The sequence below is a fragment of the Podarcis melisellensis genome (genome assembly GCF_964234715.1).
Source record: "Podarcis melisellensis genome assembly, chromosome: 17".
Classification (NCBI taxonomy): domain Eukaryota; kingdom Metazoa; phylum Chordata; class Lepidosauria; order Squamata; family Lacertidae; genus Podarcis; species Podarcis melisellensis.
Window position 1 is genome coordinate 867,019 of NC_138534.1, and position 15,568 is coordinate 882,586.

The window sequence follows — 15,568 nt, forward strand, 5'->3', positions numbered from 1 at the left end:
AAGGGGCATGTACGCTGGTCACTGTTTTGAAGGGGAGTGAAGAACACACACACACAAAAAGGTAACTTGTTAATTTAACGTTTATTTCTATGAGGAGGAGTAATTCTGAGGGGTCAAAGAAATAATAAAAAAGTGACAAAAAAGTTATTTTTATAATGACGAATTTTGCGGCTCCCAGTTTTTTTTTCCTTCGGAAATGGGTCCAAGTGGCTCTTTTTGTCTTAAAGGTTGCAGACCCCTGTCCTAGCCCCTTTTATCTTCACAACAAGCCTGTGAGGCAGGTTAGGTTGAGAAATGGTGACTGATTCAAGGTCAAAGCAGCCCTTTTCCAGTTGGCACTTTGAACAGGGCTTCTCCAACGCTTTGCAGGCACCGTCAGTCAGCTGCAGACTCCCTGGAGGGCAGCTGGCCTTGGCTTGGCTGAAGTGACCCGACAGGCCTAATGAGGTCTAGCGGCTGGAGGTCCACTGACTAAGCAATGACTCTTCAGGGTTTCAGGTGGGTTTTCCCCAGGCCTGCCTTGAGATGCCTGCAGTTGAACTACAGAGCAGATGCTCTACTGCTATGACTCTTCCCCAAAGGAAGATGCCACTCTATAAATGAAGCTAGATTGGCATGCAAGTGGATAAGGGCATTCTCAGTGGTGGCTCCACATTTGCGAAATGAAATGCCACGGCTCATCTGGCAAGCCCCCTCCGGGGTAGGTTTTAAGACCTGCCTTTAGCAGCTACTTTAACCTGACTTGCAGAACTCCACCATTTTTGCCAGATTTTGCTGCATTGGCATTGGTTTCGGTATTACAGTGGTACCTCGGGTTACATACACTTCAGGTTACACACGCTTCAGTTTACAGACTCCGCTGTACCTCGGGTTAAGAATTTTTCTTCAGGGTGAAAACAGAAATCACGCGGCGGCAGCGGGAGGCCCCATTAGCTAAAGTGGTACTTCAGGTTAAGAACAGTTTCAGGTTAAGAACGGAGCTCTGGAATGAATTAAGTACGTAACCAGAGGTACCACTGTATTTTGAAATAGTGTTTTGCTATTTTGTGGTGTTTATGGTCTTAGATCGTGGCTTGTAAATAGCTTTGGGAAGAATTTTTCTTGAAAAGCCATATGGGTATATACCGTAATTAAAGAATGCATTTCTGCCCTGGATCATAGGGCTCTCATAGCACAATTCTATACATGTTTACTTAGAAGTAAGTCCAACTGAGTTGAGTTGGGCCTGTTTCCAGGAAAGGGAATACAAGCCTTCAGCTTCATTTAACTGATCTTCATGCTCCGAAGTCTGGTCTCAAATTTGTTAGATTTATATCCTGTCTTCTCAAAGGAGTGATGAAAGTTAGAGCACATATATGAGGTGATATTGCTCACTAGAGATTAGATCTTCCTAGTTCTGTTTCTAGCACTGGGAGGGCACCTCCAGAACCACCTCTGCTTATGTTCTCTTGTCCTTGCCTTGAATGTGTTGGGTTTTGTGGCCTGGAATGTTTGTCTTCCTGGCACATGAGTATGGCATGAGTGATGCCACTGGGTTCCTTCCTCCCCGAGGTCCTGTGATAGGCAGTAGGAGCAATCACAACTATAATGTGCATATTTGTGGCAGCCTGTTTTGACACTGATTTAAGTTGCTGGTTATGGTCATGGGCAACAATTAGTTTTCTGAAACATTCTGAATTGTAAAATAGGGTGATTTGCATTGGGTAACCTGCATCAGAAACATTTCTGCTGTCTGAGAGCAGGGATCACCAGCCTTTTTGAGCCAGCAGGTCTGTTTGGAAGTTTGAGAAAGGGCCATGGGTGCCAGTCACAAAATGGCTGTATTGGGTGTGTGACATAACACACAGTGGCTGGCATGTTTAAAATAGAGCAGGAAAGGAGACAGGAATGCAAAATGGTGTGGGTATTGCCCATCAATGGGGAGGGAAGGCACCTTAGCTCTTTGCACCTCTCTTCTGTTCAGAACAGGTGGGATGATGGTTGTCTAGGTGCCAGGCTGGCGACTGCTCTCCTAGAGAATGATCTAATTTAGCATGTTAATTTTACTTGTATTTAGTAAACAAAACAAAAAAAAATTGAAACTGAAAGCTTACCTCATATTATGCTTACAATAATGTCCACTCATTGTGTTCTCTTCTGCATGATGACTGCTAGATTATTCCAGGACAAAAAAAAAATGTGGATCTGATCCTCACTCCGCAAATCTGATTGGGCCAGATTTGGAGGCTTCAGTGGATGTTGTTGGATAAAGCTTAGACAGATTGTGAGTGATAGTGTGCAGGAGGAGCACATGATGTAGGTGTGCATCAGGTCAGTCTTTTGGATGAAAGATTATGAGGAGCCCCACAAGAGAGTAAATAAAAGTATGAAAATGTGTTTAAAAGCAGCACCCCATTAATGAAGATGGACCAGAGGTTAATGGATACCATGAGTAAGGGTCCTATCCTCATCAGTTATAGTCCTGTCCTCATCAGCTTTATAGTCCTGTCCTCTGGATTTTTGTCCCATGTTTTGCATTCTGTAGCAGTGAGTTCCAAGGAGCATTCATTTATTGTTGCTAGAAGTTTTGTTTTATTTTTGCCTGCTTGTGCTCCAAAATATTTTGGAATTGCAAGTAGTTGACCCATTGGCCCAAGAGAATAAAAGGCAGGAAATGGGTACATATTTGGATGCAGTTGCTCTGCTTTTTCTGTTTTGAGCACCAGCCTTTTATTGACATTGAGCAGATATCCTCATCATCATCTTATTATTTCTACCCCGCCTTTTTAAATTTGGGAGTTTATTTCTTGGGGACAGTTTGACTCTTAATTGCATTGTCGAGCTTTCAATTAGTCCTTGCAGACACCAATTCTGTGTCGTAGCATAGGTTTGAACTGATTGGTTCAAAACTGGGAAAGGAGTACGACAAGGCTGTATATTGTCTCCCTGCTTATTCAACTTATATGCAGAATTCATCATGCGAAAGGCTGGGCTGGATGAATCCCTAGCCGGAATTAAGATTGCCGGAAGAAATATCAACAACCTCAGATACACAGATGACACAACCTTGATGGCAGAAAGTGAGGAGGAATTAAAGAACCTTTTAATGAGAGTGAAAGAGGAGAGCGCAAAATATGGTCTGAAGCTCAACATCAAAAAAACCAAGATCATGGCCACTGGTCCCATCTCCTCCTGGCAAATAGAAGGGGAAGAAATGGAGGCAGTGAGAGATTTTACTTTCTCAGGCTCCATGATCACTGCAGATGGTGACAGCAGTCACGAAATTAAAAGACGCCTGATTCTTGAGAGAAAAGCAATGACAAACCTAGACAGCATCTTAAAAAGCAGAGACATCCCCTTGCCAATAAAGGTCCGTATAGTTAAAAGCCATGGTTTTCCCAGTAGTGATGTATGGAAGTGAGAGCTGGACCATTAAGAAGGCTGATTGCCGAAGAATTGATGCTTTTGAATTATGGTGCTGGAGGAGATTCTTGAGACTCCCATGGACTTCAAGAAGATCAAACCTCTCCATTCTGAAGGAAATCAGCCCTGAGTGCGCACTGGAAGGACAGATCCTGAAGCTGAGGCTCCAATACTTTGGCCACCTCATGAGAAGAGAAGACTCCCTGGAAAAGACCCTGATGTTGGGAACGATGGAGGGCACAAGGCGAAGGGGACGACAGAGGACGAGATGGTTGGATAGTGTTCTCATGGCGTGCTCTGGTCCAGGGGGTCACGAAGAGTCGGACAAGACTAAACGACTAAACAACAAAGCATAGGTTGCTCCACAAGAAAAGGAAGATTTGCACAAAGAGTTTTAAGTGCCCCATTCTTCCTGGCTGCACCACCTTGGTTTTATAGTAGGAGTAGCTGTCTTGTGGCAAAAACGAAGTGAAATCCAGGGACTCACTGAAAACTAACCGATGCCTTTTTGTATGAGGACTTTGGAGTTGGTGACTGTGTCAACAATGAATCATGGCCTGGTAGAGTTAGAAGGGGCTCCCAGGGTCATCCAGTCCAACCCCTTGCAATGACAGATGGCCACCCAAGCTCTGCTTAAAAACTGCCTCGGAATGAGAGTCCACTGTTCTTCCTAAGCATTTTCCACACTGTTTAATGAATGACGATTCGCTGCGCTGCTCTTGACAGAAGGGGGAGAGGGCAGCTTGCAGTCGGGGCTCACCTGCTGATGAGGGGAGGAATAGGATTGAAGCCGCTACCGCTCCTGTGGGCTGAGACCTTGAGCTGCAGCCTGTGCATTGCCATGGGGCGGGGCCACCGAAACGGAAAGTCCCGCCCCGCTTCCCCGAGCCGGGAGGGCGGGGCTTCCCTTGCCTGGGGCTTTCATCATAAAAGGAGGTAGGTCTCTAGGTCAGGGGGCGGGGCCGGCGACCGCCCGCCTCCCCGCGCCAGCCTATCCGGGCGCGCGGCACCTGTGAGGGGCACAGGCCTAGCCCAATGGGGTCGCTCCGAGGGCCGGGCGGGGCCCTGTGCGGCTTGCAGGGGAGCGGAGCGGCGCTGAGGAGGTTTTTGTTCCGGGCCCGGCCGCCGCCATCTTGTGTCCGAGCGGGTCGGAAGAGGAGGAGGAAGCGGCAGCAGCGCGGAGCGGTGACTCGGCAGCAGCGGCGGCCGCGGCGGGGCCTGACACAGCCTCATTGGTAACGGGGGGGGGGTCGCTCTCGGCTTCCGCGCTCCCCATTTCCATAGAAACAGAACCCGCCCAAGGATGCCTGTCGCCATAGAAACAAGCACTTCCCCCGTCCCCTCCCAGCCGCTCCGGCCTCGGCCTTCGGACTCCCTCGCCGCCCCTCGGGCTCCTGGCCTCTCGCTGCTCCGTAGAAGGGGCGGCGGCCCGCCCTTGAGGAGCCAGGCTGGGAGGGGCGCGGGCCTCGTGTTCGCTTCCTTCAGAAATGCCGCCCCCCGCCACTTGCCCCCTTTCTGCCAGAACTTGAAAGGAGCCCCCCCCCCCGAAGCGGGAGGGCGCGGCGCTTCCTTCTCGGTCCTCGCGTGACGCGCCTGGCCGGGACGCCCCTCGCGGAAGCCGGGAAGCGCCTGCGGCCTTAGCTGCTCCGGCGCCGCGGCCTCGCTTCTCCTCTTTCCCCCCAGGATGGAGGAGGCGGGGATTGCAGAGAAGAGCCAGGAGAAAAAGCCCAGGGGGTCAGTCAGCTGGGAGCCTTGGGAGCAGGCAAGTGCGGGGCTAGCGGGGACGGGGAGCGTTTTAGCGCCTCTCCTGGCGGGGGCGAAAGGGATTCATTCCAAGGAGAAGGGAGCCCGGGATCTCTGGATACCCCATCCTTACCATTATTGCGGAGGTGCAAAACATGGGACGAGTCAAATAATAGAGTAACAGCTCTTTCAAGCTTGCCTGCACATGGCATGCCTTTGAAGGAAGCTCGATTTGGGGTGGGATCTGCTTTAGTCTCGGAAGAGAAATTTAGGCTGCTAAATGATTGCAAATGCTCATACGTTATTGGTTACAGGGTTGTGAGGCTGTACAATTTTCACAAAACGAACCAGCAACTTTTTTTGCTCAGGTGTCCTCCTGCATAGAAATCCACTTTCCTGCTAGGTCTCTTTAGGCTGGAGAGCATAGGAACTCAGGATTGTTGCCTCTTTATCACTGATCCATATCCCTGTAATATATGTATTGCAGGGCACTGTAATATATGTATTGCAGGGCAGTTTGAATGTAGGTCTGCCAGGCTGTTGCCCAGAAGGAATAGTGCCTGACTTACCCTGAGCAAGAGGTTAAGTCAGGGGTAGGCAACCTAAGGCCCATGGGCTGGATGCGGCACAATCGCCTTCTAAATCCAGCCCACGGACAGTCCAGAAATCAGCATGTTTTTACATGAGTAGAATGTGTGCTTTTATTTAAAATGCATCTCTGGGTTATTTGCGGGGCATAGGAATTCGTTCATTTTTTCCCTTCAAAATATAGTCCAGCCCACCACATGGTCTGAGGGACAGTGGACCCGGTCCATGGCTGAAAAAGGTTGCTGACCCCTGGGTTAAGTGGACAGTTGCCTTCCTTACTATGACCCTTTATTGGCATCCTTTGTTAGAATGGGCTCCAGTGTGTAAGACAAATGGCAGCTGGTTGGGTGTGGCTCGAAACAACTAAGTGTCAAAGTTCTGCGAGAACTTGCAACATGTTATATGAGAGACCTGATTTTCTTGATCAGTAGTACTGTTAAGTTATGGCTAATCTCAGCCAGATACAGTATAGTCTAAATCTATAGAGGGAGAGTAAGGATCTTAGTTTTATTGTCAGAAGGGTTTGTAGCAGGAAGGCTTGGAAAGGAGTAGAACTTCATCCTTGCTAAGGAATCATCTGTCAGTTCCATCTCATAATTCTTTTCTCTAACCAAACTACTTGGAATAGACTGTTTCTATCTCCCCTAATCTTGAGTGATCAGTGGTCTGCTTACAATAAGCAAATAAGGTTGGTGGAATTTTATTCCTCATCCTTGGTACAATTGAAAGGCTTGTGTGCTAAAGTTGCCAGACTGAAACCACATTGATTTATATGTCTTACTCTTCTAGTATCGCAGAATTAGCATTTTGACAAGGGACAGTCATCTTAGCTAGCCTCTTTTGCTGTCCAGGTTCCAGATGGCTCAATTAGAATCAATTTTTTAAAAAAATGTACTAGTCAAATGATGTTAGTCCCTATTTATTAATATATTAATCCTGATTAAAAGATTGTCCTTGACTAGTTGGAATTTTCAGATCAGCTGTTTTCTCCAACTCCCACCACAGTTTGCATTTTGATTACGAGGTCTGGTTATCACTTATTAGTTGACAACCATGTTCAGTGTGAACGGTTTCTGTTTAGCAACCAGCTACATGTGCCAACTTTCAAAGATCTGATTCCCTGCATATGGTCGGCCTCTGCAAATGGGCACTTATGTAAAAGGAAATAGCCACAGTAATATCAGTCAAGTATGGAAAGGACTAAATCACATCCTTTATGCGGGCGTTTGGTTCACTCTCACTCTGTTTCCTCCCTTGTCTTTTTGTAGCATTTGCCTGGATGATCAGTTATGACCTGGAATATTTTTTGGCTTATTGCTTTTCTCAGATGCCAGGTTCTATCTGATGTGCCTTATCACATCACCCCAAATGGGTCTTGTGCCAACATGATTAGTTTGGTTTTGCCATACCTAAATTCAAGGTGTAAACATGTTTTTTCACATTGGCCTAACTGCCTGCATGCTGGTTCTATGTGTATCTGAAGAAGTGTATCTGTGTATCTGAAGAAGTGTGCATGCACACAAAAGCTCATACCAAGAACTAACTTAGTTGGTCTTTAAGGTGCTACTGGAAGGAATTTTTTTTGCTGGTTCTACAGTCATTCAGATTACTTACTTGTAATCTGAATGGCTTACTTGTGTTGAATACTCCATCTGGGGTTCAAATAAGAGTTAAACTTCTTCAAACATTTCTGAGGAAGAGTACCATACTATTGCAGCTCTTATGTTTCCATCAGGCTGGTTTTTGTCAGATAATAATATCTCATACACTCTTGTTTCCCATGATGAAATAGCATTCAGTGCTGGGACTGTTCGACCAAGGAGTGCCCAGGTTGTCCTTCAGTTCTTGCAGTTAAACCAATTGGAACTTGAGTTTTCCTTTATTTTTCTTCAGTAGTTAATTGTTTCGACGTTTTGCACATGAATTCATTTGCTGGGCAGCATATCTGCCACAGAATTCCTGGATTTGTGAAGCATTTTGGGGTACTGCCTTAGTTCAGGGGGTGGTACTAATCAGGTTTGTTATCCTATGTAAATTGAGGGCATCCTAGAGTGTGCCTGACACTCCCCTGTTGCTTTCAGTTGCTGAGGTAGATCAGTAATGCTCAAAAAGTTGTCCTTGTGAGAAACCTGCTCTCTATGACTTACCTTTTAATCAGGGGCTGATAAGCTTCCAAAGGATTCCAAGGTTCATAGGAAAACTACTGGGCGAGACTGTTGCTTGTTCCGAACTCAAGACTAATATACCCCTTTGCAGTTTTCCCTATACGGTGGTACCTCCGGTTGCGGACGGGATCCGTTCCAGAGCTCCGGTTGGATCCCAAGGTTTCCGCAACTAGAGGGACCGCTTCTGCGCATGCGCACACGGTGAAATCTGGAAAAATACTTCCGGGTTTGCCGCATTTGCATCCTGAAGGATACGCAACCAGAGGTGTGTGTATCCAGAGGTGTCACTGTAATCTGTTTTATCTTTGGGGTCTATTGTTGCTGTGCTAGAAATATGCTGCAACATTGGATACGGTGAATAAGAAGGTGGGAGCTCTTTTTGGGCTCTCCACCAAATGATTACATTGTTCAGTAGCCTTTTAATTCAATTGGATGTGGTGGACCATGCTAGAGTTGCTTTCCTCATTGGAGATGCACCTTCTTAAACAATAGTCACACTGAAAATTGCTGAGCTCACTGATTACCTGCTTTTATTAATCAAAGAGCTGACTGCTGTGGTTTTTGTCAGTCCTCCCTGCGTAGAGGATGCACCAACTCTCTCAAAACCATAGTAAGACTGAAACCTATCAGGACCATGGACCCAAGTAAAGACAAGCTTTTGCATTAAACTAATCTAAGTAAAATAAGTATTTCTCAGAAAGTCGGAAGGGAATTTTAATTCTGTTTAACTTCTAGACGACAGTATAGCAAGATTCCTCATCAGTCCCTTTTTAATTGTTTGTTGTTGTATCTGGATTTGTGATGCCAGTTTCTTGGTTCCCAGTACTGCAGCAAATTACCTTCTCTGCATTAGCAGGACATGTGGGTTAGCTTATTCATATGAGATTGAACCTGTTTTCCATCTACAGATTCTCCTGAAGGCAACTGATAAAGTACAAAGAACCTTTAATATATCTCTCTCTCTCTCTCTCTCTCTCTCTCTCTCTCTCTCTCTCTCTCTCTCTCTCTCTCTCTCTCTGTGCATATATTCCAGTATGTCCCAAATCTGTGAAAGCCAAAATTCCCCATCTTGTTTGATTTTATTCATTTGCAGAAAATTAACTACAGCCCAAATTTAGAAAAAAATACTGTGGTGGTGAACAAAACAATATTACACACTTGGATAAAAGTACAAAAATGCAACAAATCACTAGTTTACCTCCCAGAGAAAGCAAGGGTGAACAAGTTAGTTTTCGGCAGTTGCCTCCATGCCAATACAGTGGTACCTCGGGATGCGAAGGCGATCTGTTCCGGAACCCCGTTCACATCCCGAACAGAACGTAAGACACGTCTGCACATGTGCGGGTCACGTTTCGCCGTTTCCTCGCATGTTAAAACTCCATAACTTGAACAGTTAAATGATTTCTGTAAATTTTGTCGCACTACCTGGACACCTTTAAAATTATGTCAATAGACCAGGTCAGATTTTGGGCTGTTATGCAAGTTTTGAGTTTGCTGGCAGGCGATTTCTTCTTTGATCAGGGATTTTTTTTCTATTCTAAAGCTTTCTCTTTCTTCCTCTATCTATCTATCTATCTATCTATCTATCTATCTATCTATCTATCTATTAAAGAAGAAACTCTTTGAGGTCTCAGAATCCTTAATGTGAATGCACATGGTGTGTCCATTAAAAAAAAACATTGAATTTAAAATACACAAGGCATTAAAGTTTACATCTTTATGTACCATTTATGTCGTGGTGTGTAGCCCAAATTTAACTGAATTGAATTGGGTTTCCGTTTGCATGGAATGGCTTCTATTTTGGTTATGCTTTTAAGCTTACCGTTCATAGGTAAGATTCAAAAATTAATCCCATAAGCGGAAGCCTGTGCAAGAACTTCCACTTGTGCAACAGGGATTTCCCCCTTCTATCACCAACACCCTGAAATTGGCTCAGGGTGTTAAGAAGAACCCCCACCCCAGAACAGCGTGCCAGGGAGGAGTGGGGGAAGTTCTGTCTAACAAGCCCAAATGATTGCACTGATGGAACAATCGCTTTAGCACAACATTGAATTCCACCCAACATGTATTTTGCCTTATTGCAGAAATAGTTTAAATTATGTTCTTGTTCATCCTGAGATGCTTATGTACTATACAGTGGTGCCCCGCAAGACGAATGCCTCGTAAGACGAAAAACTCGCTAGACTAAAGAGTTTTCCGTTTTTTGAGTCGTTCCGCAAGACGAATTTCCCTATGGGCTTGCTTCACAAGACGTCTTTCGAGTTTGTTTCCTTTTTCTTTAAGCCATTAATAGCCGCTAAGCCGCTAATAGCCATGCTTCTGGAACGGATTAATTTCGTCTTGCGAGGCACCACTGTATATCCTAGCCTAGAATTCCCTTTGCTAGCTGTTAAGGTACCTCAGTTCTCTTTTTAAAAAGAAACGAAGTTCGCTTCAACCCCATTTCATTTTCTGTTTTAGTAAGCCCTTTCTTAAAATGTCCCAGCCTTAACCTATAGTACCCCAAGACACAACAGATAAGTCCTCATGTCCTGCCCAATCCTATTTCCTGTCTTCTCTTTCCTTGTCCTCTAACCTTTTAGATCTTGGTACTCTTTTCTTGTGTGTCACATTCTGTCAAAGATTGAGCAAATTGTAGATTGCTTTGCCTCTTGGAAGGCTGCATTTGTGCTTCTTTCTGACATGTCTTTCAGATCCTGGTTTTCTCCTGGTTGAAGAAATGTAGTCACTTGTCACCAACTTGCTGTGTCACTGTTGGCTTCCTGTATGGGGTGCAGAGAGGGTGTAGCTCTGCAGAAATGCAAGCAGTTGTTTATGCTGTGGGAGTATAAGGACAAAGCTGCAACTGGAGTGCTGGAACCCCGGCTACTGTCCCAGCTGTCTGTTTTGGACCCAAGAATAAAAGCAGTACTTGTGGATGAATTTAAGCGGCCACCGTACAAAAGAACTGGCTCAGATTCAGGACACTGGGCACTGGGATTGGTGTTCAGGGAGGAAGTAGGGAAGTAGTGGTCTTTCCCTTCATCACCACTTTGTGATGCTGGATGGTATTTCTTCTTCACCTCTCTTCTGCCTGCCTATGATCTCTCTATTAACAGAAGGTAGTTGATGGTCTGTTGAAAGATCATCGGCCAGTTTCTAGTGGACTACTTGGTGCCTGCCAGGAATCACTGCAAAAAATTCTGAGCTAGGTGTACCTTAGGGATGCTCTTTATGTCCTGAAGCAAGTATGAATACGCAGGATTGCTTTGTAAATTTTTGAAATGCATAAATGGGAATTTAGGTCAAAAGAAACAGTAGACAAAACAAGAACAAAGTTGACCTGCCTAGGGTTATATGAAGAAACTTGTTTGAACTCAGTCCACTTGGATAAAGTCACACATTGTAAAAGCTAATGAATTATCTCAAATCAAATAAGTGTAACTGTATATAATTCTAAGAGGTTTTCAGTATAAGCTGAGATCCTGACCATAAACTCCTAGGGAATTAGTCCTGCTGAATTCAGTGGGGTGTTTGGTAATTTCTCAGTAGGCACATATTAGGATCTACCTGCATACCTCCAGTGTCATAGAGATTATTACCATTATCTCTGTTATATGGTGTGACCAAGTCCCAATTTTCCACTTAGAGTTCTTTGTTGGTCAGCCACGTCTCAACAAAGTCTCCCTGTTGGGAGAGGTTTTTGGACCTATAAAGAGAGAACCTGATTGCATTCTGCTTTTCCTTGATCTTCCAAGCCCATTGCTTGGAAATTCCGAATGATCTAACCTCTGCCAGCTAAGGCTGATTGTTTCCCAGCTGACTCATATCCAGCCCCTCCCTTGCCAGCCCTGTCTGTGTGACTTATGATTCTTCCTGTACTGAGCTGGAGAACTCTGCTGGGAGGGAGCAGCCTAGAATGAGGTCATGTGGTTCAGATGTCCACATTGAGATTTAGCAGCTTTACACAGTGGGTTAGTCTAGGCCAGATTTGATGAAGTGAACATGCGTGAGGGCCGGTCAAAGTTGTTGAGCTTTTTTAAGGATTGCTCCCCTGTAAAATTATTGGGTTAGGGTTATTGGGTTGAGCTTACATTTACACTTCAGTGTTTAGGAGACAGAATAGAACAGTGTCTGTGGTCAAAGTTCAAAGAAACAAGCTGTCCATTATTAGTGGCATCTCCTTTCCTGGGCTGCTTCAACTCCTGAGACTCTACAGCAGCCTTTGTCAACCTGGTACCCCAGGTGATGGAGACTACAACATCCAGCAGCATCTAGCATTATCCATCCACCTATCCTCCCATTTTTGTTCCACCTGTCTCCAGGGAGTTCAAGGCAATCTACGTGGTTCTTCTCCCCTGCCCTCACTTTAACTCTCACAGGGAGCCATGGAAGGGAGGGGGGAGGTAGGAGAACGGGATGCTGCCCCGAGCGCTCCCCCCACATGATCTTCCCTCCCGTCAGCTGTTTCCTCCACCACTCACACGGGCACACATTACCCGCTCCCAGGAGCGTCCAGCGAGGGTCGATGCTGGAGAGCTGCAGCTCTTGGTCAATGCTGAAGAGAAAGCGGCAAGATCCTCTGCGCTCTGCTTAAATGGGGTTAGGCCATGCCCCCGGCTGACCAGATTGGTCGACCAAAGGAGTGACACAGGGGAGAGCTCCATGACAAACCTGCAACACCATTTCCCTGGTGAAGAGAAATGGCTTTGGTGGAGCGTTGACTGCTGGGCAGAACAAGATGAGCAGCAGGTGCTCAGGGACCGCAACAGATTCATTTCTCATAATTGCTTGGGGGGGGGGTAGGAAATTGACCAGCAGGCCGGATTTGGCCCCCCGGGCTGGACTTTGGACATGCCTGGTCTAAGATTTCCTTTTCAGTAACAGCAGGCAATGGGGTCTTTTTATGTTGATAATACAGGACATTTGGAGGGACGCGGGTGGCGCTGTGGGTAAAACCTCAGTGCCTAGGATTTCATAGAATCATAGAGTTGGAAGAGACCACAAGGGCCATCGAGTCCAACCCCCTGCCAAGCAGGAAACACCATCAGAGCACTCCTGACATATGGTTATCAAGCCTCTGCTTAAAGACTTCCAAAGAAGGAGACTCCACCACATTCCTTGGCAGCAAATTCCGTTGTCGAACAGCTCTTACTGTCAGGAAGTTCTTCCTAATGTTTAGGTGGAATCTTCTTTCTTGTAGTTTGGATCCATTGCTCCATGTCCGCTTCTCTGGAGCAGCAGAAAACAACCTTTCTCCCTCCTCTACGTGACATCCTTTTATATATTTGAACATGGCTATCATATCACCCCTTAACCTCCTCTTCTCCAGGCTAAACATGCCCAGCTCCCTTAGTTGTTCCTCATAAGGCATCGTTTCCAGGCCTTTGACCATTTTGGTTGCCCTCCTCTGGACACGTTCCAGTTTGTCAGTGTCCTTCTTGAACTGTGGTGCCCAGAACTGGACACAATACTCCAGGTGAGGTCTGACCAGAGCAGAATACAGTGGCACTATTACTTCCCTTGATCTAGATGCTATGCTCCTATTGATACAGCCCAGAATTGCATTGGCTTTTTTAGCTGCCGCGTCACACTGTTGGCCCATGTCAAGTTTGTGGTCAACCAAGACTCCTAGATCCTTTTCACATGTACTGCTCTCAAGCCAGGTGTCACCCATCTTGTATTTGTGCCTCTCATTTGTTTTGCCCAAGTGCAATACTTTACATTTCTCCCTGTTAAAATTCACCTTGTTTGTTTTGGCCCAGTTCTCTAATCTGTCAAGGTCGTTTTGAAGTGTGATCCTGTCCTCTGGGGTGTTAGCCACCCCTCCCAGTTTGGTGTCATCTGCAAATTTGATCAGGATGCCCTTGAGTCCATCATCCAAGTCATTGATAAAGATGTTGAATAAGACCGGGCCCAAGACAGACCCCTGTGGCACCCCCTAGTCACTCTTCTCCAGGATGAAGAGGATCATATGGTCGGCGATCGTATGGTCTTGCCGATCGTATGGTCGGCAGCTCGAATCCCCGCGGCGGGGTGAGCTCCCGTCATTCAGTCCCAGCTCCTGCCCTCCTAGCAGTTCGAAAGCATCCCTAAGTGCAAGTAGATAAATAGGTACCGCTTTATAGCGGGAAGGTAAACGGCGTTTCTGTGTGCTGCGCTGGTGCTGACTCGCCAGAGCAGCTTCGTCACGCTGGCCATGTGACCCGGAAGTGTCTTCGGACAGCGCTGGCTCCCGGCCTCTTAAGCAAGATGAGCACGCAACCCCGTACCTTTACCTTTACAGGACATTTGGTAGCACCGAACTTCCTAAGCCAACACTTTGGGAAATCTGTGAGTGCTGCAACATCATATTAACTGTTAGGACATACTAGTGAGTACCTCCAATGGAATAGCCTCCTTTGTATAGCCTAAAAGGCCAGTGGTATCAGTCCTTCAGATGAAGGAGCTGCGTGTCCCATTTGGCAGCAGAGACCTGCTTAGGACTAACATCGAGGGGACCTTCACTTTTTATGACCCATTCATTGCAAGAGTCAAAAGGTTTTGCTTCCTCTCACCCCTGCTTCACATGAAATGACAGTCTTGTATATTTGGGCAGAGCCAGAATTCTGCTGCCAGAAGCCAACACAATCAAGGGACTTTGTGCCTTGCAGGCTATAGACCGAGCCTTGTATTCTTAACAAGTTGTATTTTCCCCTTTACTGCATTCAGATGTCCAGCTCGCCGTTGTCCAAGAAGCGTCGCTTGTCTGATTCGGAGACGAAGACGGGTTCAAACTGCTCCTCTGGAAAATCCGTACAGACTGATCTGCGCGAGGCGCCTGCCAACGTAAGACTTTGTGTTGAGCCCATTTCTTACATCCTGATTCTTAGTGGGGAAACTTTAGTATCTGTTCCAAGGAGAAACTAGGTCAGACCCCACAGTCTTGATATTAGTAAAGGGTTTGTTGCCATGATGGGTGGAACAGAAAAAGGGTCTGTTTGTCACCAGGAACTTCTGCAGCATTTGTACAGTGTAGTTCTGCACCATCTTTTGGGTGGAAGGTGGGCCACCCTGTCAGGGCTGAGGGTGAGAAAGATTTGACTACTGTAGTTTCTTGGTGCAGCAGTAATTTACCTTTTCCTCTGAGGTGACAATTACACAAGAGAAAACAAAAGGGCAGCCTCAGGGATATCATTTAGATGCAAACTAGACATGTCCCAGAATTTTGCTCACAGACCTCTTGCAGCCTTGACAGTGCAGTCATCCCCATTTTCCTCCCCTTGTAGATCTCAGTGGGAGTTGTTGGGAACCTTGTTATCTGCAAGCAAATGTTCAAGGCAGCTATCGTAAAATCAGCACAAGAACTCAACACTCCTATAAAATGTAATAGCTGGTTGGGACTGTCTCTGAATATATTGGAAATCAGTATTAACTAGCCAAACATCCTGCTTCTACCAACTGTTTGGAGCCTTCAGTTATGCTCAATAGCCCAGCATTACAGCCTTAAGCCTCTGGCTTTTGTGTAGATGAGGCTCTCCTGCCCTACCATAATGTGTGCAAGTAGCAGGCAACCAGCAAGAGAACCCTTCTCCTTATTCAGCAGGTCATTTGGAGAATCAAGGCACCAGCTGCATGACTTACAGCTGCCTTCATTCCTAATTCTGGCTCAGGTCTTGATTTGAGCTGGAAAGGCCTCAAACTATACAGCT

At 46.1% G+C, this 15,568-nt stretch overlaps 1 protein-coding gene and 1 long non-coding RNA gene across 3 annotated transcripts in view; one reads left to right on the plus strand and one right to left on the minus strand.

Annotated features, from left to right (window-relative positions):
* UBA1 (ubiquitin like modifier activating enzyme 1) overlaps positions 1-15,568 on the plus strand; it is a 47,503-nt gene that overhangs the window by 13,325 nt on the left and 18,610 nt on the right. The window contains exons 1-2 of one of the 2 annotated variants that reach the window (XM_081895177.1): positions 4,489-4,637; positions 14,589-14,705. In XM_081895177.1, the coding sequence (XP_081751303.1) occupies positions 14,589-14,705 (117 nt within the window). In that variant the 5' untranslated portion in view covers positions 4,489-4,637. Of the gene's footprint in view, positions 1-4,488; positions 4,638-14,588; positions 14,706-15,568 lie in introns of those variants that run through there. The other variant, XM_081895176.1, reaches the window with a different exon arrangement.
* LOC309360643 lies at positions 10,373-12,847 on the minus strand. The gene is made up of 2 exons (XR_014164236.1): positions 11,375-12,847; positions 10,373-11,333 (listed from the first exon to the last, which is right to left on the minus strand). It is a non-coding gene; the product is annotated as an uncharacterized lncRNA (long non-coding RNA).